We start from the raw sequence: 9,704 nt of genomic DNA, 5'->3' as shown, positions 1-9,704 counted from the left end.
TGCAGCCTTCGTCAAACGTGTAGGGGCTGGCAGCGGAAGCGCTCACATAAATCAATTACATAATAATTCTAATCTATTTCGCAGATTATTTAGACAAATTCTATTCGCGCAATTATCACATGTATCATGCTTATAACTCAAATAAAACATGCTTTAAATTAATTGAAACCTAAAACATGCTTTTCTACGGTTTAGCCATTATACCTTGATGATTCTCTAAAGAATCGAAGATAGCTAGCGCCTTCTCCACGTGAAGATCTTTAGTACAAAACCACGGATCTTCTATCTGGTTCCCGGACTGTAAACTGATATCAGGGTGGGCTGATCTCACCAGTGTACTAGGACTTAAATAAAGAAGACGAAAATCCTTTCCCTCGGAGGAGAGAAAATCGTCCCTCTTCTATGTAGAGAGGGGGACGAAAATTTTGAGTGAAAAACACGTGTCTTTTCTGTCTCCTTTATTCTCCTATTTATAATAAGTCACATATTGGGCCCAGACAGGGATCTATGGAAGACTTTGGATATGGGCTCCTCCAATTAGCTTTTTACGAATTAAATTAAACCCAATTTAATATAAGCTTATAATTGGAATATTACAAGCAGTCACTACAGAAGTAATATTGCACTTCACATCCAAATCCGAAATTATAAGTACTCCGGATTTCCATTGCTTGATATTTATTTCCCGCGCTTAAGATAGAAACATCTATTAATTAATTATCGTCTGCTATGGACTTAATTAATTAATATCTTATTTATTCCAAGAGAGGACTCAGCAAAAAAAATATTATTTATTATTCATAGAGTAATTAAACTCCAACTAGCTAGATTCCGAATAATAAAACCTTATTTCAAGCTTCTCTTTAGGATGTTATCAAACGAGACTCACCTCGCGCACGATTCAACATAATAGCAATCCTAGCACCGCTAGATATTAATCACCACTACCCAATATACCAGGCTTATTGGGTTGCGAAAAACCCGCACCATTTGGTAAGTCAAAGTAGTGCATAATCAATACCGTATGTTCAATGCTAACGTACTTAAGAAATGATAATTTACAAGACCTCGTCTTTCAGTAGATAGCATAAAGACTGTCTCGCTGTTAGATCCATTCAGTGCTATACCATACCAACATCTTCTTATTTCAGTAAGGCTTGGAAATAATCGGACAGGCATTGCAAACTTTCACGATAGGTAGTCTAAGCCTATCTAGGTTGTGAAATTCTTCTTTTTCTTTGTTTAGAACTGACCGTGTTACCTTAAAGTGAACGACGCCCACAACCGGTCTACTAAAACAAAGACTTAGACTTTGTTAAGTTACTTATACATTTAAACATGTAATAAACATCCATTAAATGTAAAACATAACAACATTATGACAAAAATAATCTGTTTATTCATTTGGAAAATAAAATAAAAGTTTTAACAGTATTCAATCACTCGAAAGATGATTTCTAGTATACAAACTCTAACAAAACGACCGTAACTTCTTCATCCGGCTCCGATTGAAGCATACAAAGTACCCACGTGAAGCTCTTTCGAACGAAGATAATGATGGTAAGATAAGAGAATTTGGACATCGTCTTGACAGGCAACAAATGGTTTGAATCATACCCTAGCTTCGGTTTGGCTCATTGTATGCCTTCACTCTTTCTATTAGTTTGGCGCTTCCCGGATGCACATCATCTTCTCCTTCTTTTTGAGATGATTTATTCAAATCTGGTTCTTTGATTCTTCTTTAAGACATTAGGATTCACATCACACTATCTTTTTTGTGCATAACTAGAGATCAAATCTCAACAACAATCAAAAAAGAGAAGAATGAGATTGAACTTTAAAATTATTGTATTTGAAAACACATAATTCATTATCAAGGCTTTTTAATTCATAGCACTCAATACAATTTATTTAAAATGAACTAAAACACTGTTGGAGTGAACCGAAACACTCTTAAAACGATGTCCATGTGTTCAAAATTCATTCGGTCCTGTATTCCACTTTTTGATTTAATAGTTGAGATTTGATCGATCTCTAATTATTTTTTTTATTATGCATTGATCACTACCATATCATGTTATCATTCCAAGTTATAAGAGATTAAGAGTTATGGCATCATCATACTACGTATATATGGAAAAGAAAATATTCCAGTCACATATTTCTACAAAATTTATCAAGACTTCCACACTAGTTCTCATGTAGAATCACATATAGATACACTGTGGGTAGACTGCATTAGTGCATTTCAACGCATGCATGTATGCTTAGAAATTTCGTGAAATGTGGAATGTGGAAGAAACTTCCGGGAAGAATTTGTTTAGTCGATTGTATTTGGATTGGTTGACATTAGAGGATTTGCGAATTATAAAACTGAAACCTGATCATAAAATAATCCTATTAAAATTCCTAAGTTCAAATAGATTTCGCGATAGGCTGTGTTAGAAAAATAAATAAGCTTGGTCATCTCCCAACTTAATTAGGGTTGACTTCAGTGATAGATAGAATTGATCATCCAAGTTAAATAAATAAAGATATGTTCAATAATAGTGAAATTCTCACATATACAACATTAAGATTTGTCTAGATTTAAAATAGTTATAGAAATGAAGATGATATGTTAATCATCAGATATAATATACCCTCCAATGGAAATATGTCATATAAGATTGATACAAATTTTAATGTATAATTAGTAAAGTTAGACAAAAGAAATATAATAGTTTAAATTGTGTAAGGAGTGATGAGGTTCATACATAATAATAAAGTAAAAATGGATGAAAAATATTGTTGTAACTTGTAACTAGATATGACGGATATATAACTTATTTATATAGTACAGAGGGAGTGTAATGTTGAAAGGTGCGCCAATATATGTTGTCACAAATTGGACTTTTGAAAAAATCACAAACCTAACAAATATTATAAAATTAAAAATACAAAATAATTTTAACTAGACTAACATAACCAATTTATTTTTTGAACGTAACGTCGCGACCACATATCTTGAGCCCGCAAAATCAGAAAAACTTTTGAAGTGCATAAAAAAACTGGAGACTACTAACTTCCAAATTCCAGCATCCAACTCAGTCAGTCAAATGTCCACTCCACCTAATAGAAGAAACTTCTACAACCACAACCACAACCCCCTTCCCTTTCTTCTGCCACTTCTATATTAACCACTTCCTATCCCAGAACAATCATATAATCAAATCTTACTCCAAAATGGCAATCATAACTATGGCCGCTCTCCTCTCCCTCTCCGAAATCCCACACTTCACAAACAACCTCTCTCTCACTACCACCCAGGAAACCATCCAAAACGCCACAAACCTAATAGCCAAATGGGAAAAATTCACCTCCATCTTCCACCAAAACCGACCCCAAGCGCAGGAATTCATCGCCTGCGTCGAGCAGCTGCGCACCGCGATGCATTTCCTCATCGCCCACCGCCCCTGCTCCCACCTCCTCGGGGAAGCCAACAATCTCATCAAACTGGCCATGCTTCGCCTCGAGAAGGAGTTCTTTTACATCCTATCCGCAAACAGGGACTGCTTGACCCCTCAATCCGTCTCCAGCGGCTCCTCCCGCCTCTCCCCGAGGTCGCTCTCCTTCAGCAACTCCGAGGAGGACGACAACGAGGATGCAGATTCCCTGCTGCTCGACCGAGCCATGACGGATTTGAAAATGATTGCTCAGACAATGATTGCTTGTGGATATAGCAAGGAGTGCGGAAACATTTACAGAGTCACCAGGAAATCCATCGTTGATGAAGAGGTGTATCGCCTCGGCATCAGAACCTACAATCCGTCTCAGATTATGAGATTAGATCATAAATCCCTGCAGCGTTACGTCGACAAATGGATTTTTGCCGCCAAAATCGCGGTGAAATCCATCTTCCGAGGCGAGAAAGTGCTGTGTGACCGTGTTTTTGCGGTCTCAGACACAATGAATCAAACATGTATCGCGCATACAACCATGGAAGCAGGTATGAATCTGCTCCGATTTCCAGAGCTCCTCGCTAAAACCAAGGCATCGCCGGAGAAGATTGTCCTCCTCATCAACCTGTTCGAGACCATCTCCGATCTCTGGCCGGAAATCGAGTCTATTTTTTCGTACGAAACGCTCTCGCCGATCAAATCGCAGGCGCTCGCCTCAATCCAGAAGCTCACCGAGTCGACTCAAGCGATTCTCGCCGAGTTCGTCTCGTCGATTCAGAAAAACGCGTCGAAAACGGCCCCCGCCGGCGGTGGAATTCATCCGCTGACCTACAAAGTGATGGATTACGTCGCTCTGCTAGCGGATCGCGCCGGAACGCTCTCCGATATTCTCTCCGGCGATGACTACGCCGCTCAATCGCCTTTTCCTGAATCCTACTTCGACAGCGCGAGCCCTACCCCCAATTCCGGAGTAGCGAGTCGAATCGCGTGGATCATTCTCGTCCTCCTCTGCAAACTCGACAAAAAAGCCGAGATCTACAAAGACATAGGGCTTTCCTACCTCTTCCTCGCCAACAACCTCCAATTCGTCGTCGACAGAGTCGGAGCAACCTCCCTGAGATTACTCCTCGGCGAGGAATGGCTGTCGAATCAAGAGAAGAAGGTGAAGCTCTACGCCGGGAGCTACGAGTCGGTCGCGTGGGCGAAGGTGATGGCGGCGCTGCCGGCGGCTGCGGAGGCGGAATCGTCCCCCGCCGCCGCGTGCAAGGAGCATTTCAGGAGATTCAACGCGGCGTTCCAAGCGGCGTGCAAAAAGCAGAGCGCGTGGAGCGTGCCGGATCCGAAGCTGCGCGACGAGATAAAAATGTCGATCGCGCGGAAGGTTGTTCCGGCGTACCGGCGGTTCTACGAGAGCTGCTACGTGGCGATTGTGAACGAGGAGCGGGATCTGGAGGTTTTGGTTAGGTTATCGCCGGACAATTTGGGGAATTATCTGTCGGATTTGTTCCATGCGGCTGTTGAGATATTGGAGGATTCGTCGCCGCCGGCGTCTCCATTGTCGTCGTCGCACTACAAGTTGAAGTTAGCGAGGTGTCTCTGATCAGTTGGATTTTGTCATTTTGACTATATATAGTTTACTTTTTTTTAAGCATGGATTTTTTAGTTTCATATAAATAAGCTACTCCTCCATCCATGAGATATTGTCCAAGTTTGATCCGACGTAGCTGCTACTCTAAATGGGACATTTTCTTTTAAATTCTACAACAATTAAATATAGTATATGAGTGGAGGTTGATCAATTGCAAACTTTTTAAGTTGCAAACTCTTCTAACTCATCAATCACACATGATGATATTAAAATGTCAACACATAATTTTGTTGATATTTCAATATATTTTGTTCACTTTATAAATTGACACCGTGTTAATATTATTAATACACCGTATTAATGAATTGACAGAGTTAGCAATTTAAAAAATTATAATATAGCGCATCCCATACTAGTTTGGAGAAAATATTCAGTAAGACAAAATAATAGAATACATAAAAAAGATTAAAGATTTCAAAATAGAATCGAGATTTTATGTTGCAATCGAGATTTTTTGTTGCAATCTTGATTTTTTTCCACTTTGACTTTAATATGGAGTACAATAGTTTGTAGGAGATAGTAATTAATATCTTCCATCCTCGTAGAATCCTCATAGAGTATGAATAATGAATTCGGCAAGAGTTTTAATAAATAAAGGAAAAAATAAGCGAGAGAAAAATGGTAGTGGAATTAATGTTAGTAGAGAGTGGGGTCTACATTAGTATAATGGTATAAGTTGTTAATAGTAATGGTATAAATTGTAATTAAAATGATGTGTAAGGGTAATATGTTGTTTGGATTTTTCAAAACTAGAAAGTTCATAACTTTTCAAAGATGTACGAAAAAGAAAATAGTTCATACTCTTTGGGGACCCGATGGAGTAATACAATTTACTCCCTCAGTTCCATTTGCATAAGTATTTATTTTTCGGCACGAGATTTTATACAGTTTTGTTTTGTGAGTTAATGATGAGAGAATAAAGTGAGAGAGATAAAAAAGTTGAGATAATGTTGTTTCCATTTTAGAAAACATTTCATTTTTAATGGAAAAGATAGAATGTATATGAAAAATGATTTTGTAGAAGTGTAAAATCGTGATAACCGGGATATATTGTTGAAACATGACTATTAGTTTATATGAAATATTTAAAAAGATATACTCCCTTGAAATCTCAAACTCTATTTAATGGATACGGATTTTAAAAAATTGTTTGACTTTGTAAAGAAAGTAAATGAAAATACATAGTAGAATGTGGGGGGAAAATTCTTCTTTTGTTCTAGGATGCTAATTGCATTCCATTTTAATGAAGAACAATTGATCTATTCCTACTCAGGGGAGTGATGCATCACCAATATGCGTCTTTACTAATGAAACGCATGACTATTGTGCGTTTTTACTTAGTGACACATAAGAAATATGCTTTTTATAGGGACGCATAATTGTTGTGCGTCTTTGTGTAGTGACGCATGTCTCTTGTGTGTCTTTGGTCAGGTTTAAATCAGTCGCGAAGCAGGCAGCGCGCAGAACAGAACAGAAGGTGAAAGGGTGGGGAGCTGTGGCGATTTCAACCTTTTCCGACTTAGGGAGTGACTCATCCGGCGAATTTCAACCGTTTACAAACATATTCCGGTAATTGTTCTTCAATTTGGCCACAATGATCCTTTATTGCTTAATTTGTGTAGGTTTTCCCTAATTTGGCAAAATTAGGGTTTATGATGAAATTGATGAATTTAGGGTCAATTTTTGTTGTTTTGTTGCCTATTTGTGTGTTTCACATGTATATAATTCAATGGGTAGAAGTAAGTGATTCAGTTTTTGTGATTGCGCCCCTTTTTACTAAGATAAAAATTGAATCTTGGTTATGTTTTCAAATTGGAATATAGCTTATTGTTTGTCAATTGAAGTTGCAATTTAAGTAGGATTGTTGAGTTTTTATGATAAAAATTGATGTTTGGTTGTGTTTTACAATATTTTTCAAATTTTTGTTATAGTTACTCATTGTTCTTCCTTACTAAAGATTTTAGTTTGTCGCCTACATTTTGTTTAATTATTTTTGAGGTATTTGAGTGCTATGTAGATATTAAGTTGTTGATTAATATGTTAGTTTTGTTAATGGGTGAATATTTTGAAGCAGATGACATCTTCAAGTTCCGAAAGACGGTTATGTTATGGACCTGGGGATCCATCACTACTCTTTCATCAAAACGAACACATTTCAGCCTCATTGATGGCAAATGGCACATCAAATGTTTTCAGAGTTCGTCGGACGGAAAGTAAGGTCTGGGCAGTGGAAATACATGAAAATGTGAAGTATTGGCTTGATGTATGGGGTTTCAAAGGCGTGTTGGAATGTAATAGGCCGATGAGGATGGACAACGAGCTTATTACTGCCTTGATCGAGCGCTGGAGGCCTGAGACACACTCTTTCCACCTACCAGTTGGAGAAGTTACCGTAACCTTACAGGATGTGTAAAGCCTGTGGGGTTTGAAAGCAGACGAGCGTGTTTTCACTAGCTGTGACGACCCAAACGGATTTGAAGATTGGTCCAACAAGTGTCGAGATCTGTTGGGATGGATACCTGACGTAGAAACAGAAACGAAGCAGGACGGTTTGTTAATGACATCTCTAATCCACCAAGTGACGATACCTTTGGGTAATGAGCTGCATGCTTATGCATACATCCAAAGGGCACACATACATGCCCTGATCTTGTTAGGGGGACTTATTATACTGGACACCACAGGGTGCAAGGTCCCCTTTATGTGGTTAAATGCCTTTGAAGATCCGAAAGCAGTGTCTACTATCAGTTGGGGTAGTGTTGCTTTAGCGTTTCTGTATCATTATTTATACGAGGCATCTGTAGGCAGGCAGAAAAGAGATTTGGGTGGACCTATGGTTCTTTTGGTTCTTTTGCAGCTATGGGTGTGGGAAAGAATGCCCACATTGAGGCCATCCTTTGTGATATCGCTTATGCACACGCCGTATACCCCGTGTGGAGCCAAGTAATATATTTTTCACATTAACTCACTTAATTATTTTTTTTGGTAACTTTTGACATTAATTTTATGTATAGGTGGCATGGAGTTACTGAAATAGGAAATGCTCCCAGATATTCAGTTGCTTATTATCGTGATCAATTATCACTGATTCGTCCCGGCCAGGTGAAATTTATTTTTGTTGTCTTAGTTAATGAATTTACTATACTATGAAACTAATTTGATTTTTATATTATATGTTTGTAGTTTATGTGGACACCGTATGCAGATTGTATCTTGCCTGATTACTGCATTGATTCGACTGCATCCTTCTTGTGCGACACTTACTTGGTGTGCTGGTCATTTGTCGAGGCACACGAGGCTGGACGAGTTTGCCGACAATTTAACCGCTACCAGCCTATTCCTGAATATCGTGATAGGATGCTAAAGAATGTTGGACATTTGTGTAAAAGTCACCGTCGTGGGATGAAGGGCGCTGATTGGGCAAAGAAACATAAATTCTTCATTGATGAGTGGGATATGAGACACGACAGGTTCCAATCAACTTTTGACCATGCAACGGAGACCATGGATGGTCGCATTAATCCAGGCTATATGGCGTGGTACAATAGGATCACAGTGTCGTACCTAACTCCACCTGGGAAACAGTCAACTGCTGGGATGAACGAATCAGCCTCATCTATGAAAGTGTTGGTATGTTATTGTATATAAAAATGTATTGTGTTTTAAGTTTGTATAGATTAGTTGTAATGATTCTGTATTATCTAGATTGAGACCATTCAGGGGATATGGCATTTGACCTCTGAACATGACACTGATCCTTGGTTATGGCAGATTCGAGAAATGGCTGTTGTGGCCCTTCGTGCGACGAACCATACTGATGTGATGGAGTATCCAACTTCGCAACGGCGAGATGTGGTCATGCTGCCACGCCCACCAGCTTCAATGCGTCATAGACTGCCGGGTGTTCGGGTAGGTGGACATGGGTGTATACACGAGTCACGACAGCATAGGTTGTCGCAGCCGCAGCCTGAGTATGCAGAACCAGAGCCACTGAGTCCAGAGTACGATGCCCCCAGTTGGTCTGTCTACCCAGGGTCACAATCTCAGTTGAGTGGTGCAAGCCACGAGCACTCACAATGGGGAGCACGAGCATCATGTGATTCATTCTTTGGCAGTTGGTCTGAGTGGGATGCAGCTAGAGCAACGCGTGATCCATATTTTCATAATTATCAATTTGTGGCTCCCAAATGTGGATTATACTTTTTCTCAAAGATTTAAATGAATAAGATCCAAATAAGTACTCTCCATGTCTTATAATAGATGGCACATTTGAGGGTAATGACACGAGATTTTAGGAGCTACTCCTCAGTGCCAAAAGAATATGCACTTTTGGGTTCGACACGGGTTTTAATGCAAAAAATGGTAAAGCAAGAGAGAGGTAGAGAGAAAAAGTAATTAAACAACTGTTAGTGGAGAGAATGAGTCCCACCACATTGGAAAGAAAAGAGTTTCCAAATTGGAAACTGCAAATTCTTGTGGGACGGAGGGAGTATTGTTTTGTGTTACAAATAGAGAGGAAGTAGTATATTTATATTAATGTGAGAGAAATATTTTTCCAAAAAGAAAATGTGACATCTTTTGTAAAACAAACAAAAAAAGAAATTGGGTGACATCTA

The 9,704-nt window shown here is 38.9% G+C and overlaps 1 protein-coding gene and 1 pseudogene across 1 annotated transcript; both read left to right on the top strand.

Moving 5' to 3' along the window:
* The first annotated feature begins 3,023 nt into the window (after positions 1-3,023).
* LOC125187253 (exocyst complex component EXO70H1 pseudogene) lies at positions 3,024-5,196 on the top strand (annotated as a pseudogene).
* Positions 5,197-7,645: 2,449 nt separating this feature from the next.
* LOC148926325 (serine/threonine-protein phosphatase 7 long form homolog) lies at positions 7,646-9,306 on the top strand. The gene is made up of 4 exons (XM_089059078.1): positions 7,646-8,031; positions 8,103-8,190; positions 8,272-8,718; positions 8,794-9,306. The coding sequence occupies exons 1-4, from the start codon at positions 7,646-7,648 to the stop codon at positions 9,304-9,306; spliced, it is 1,434 nt and encodes a 477-aa protein (XP_088915204.1).
* The last annotated feature ends 398 nt before the right edge of the window (positions 9,307-9,704 follow it).

Source organism: Salvia hispanica, chromosome 5, assembly GCF_029641045.1.
Source record: "Salvia hispanica isolate PSC_SH4W2 chromosome 5, Shi_PSC_v1, whole genome shotgun sequence".
NCBI lineage: Eukaryota > Viridiplantae > Streptophyta > Magnoliopsida > Lamiales > Lamiaceae > Salvia > Salvia hispanica.
This window is presented reverse-complemented; position numbering and strand designations above follow the sequence as displayed.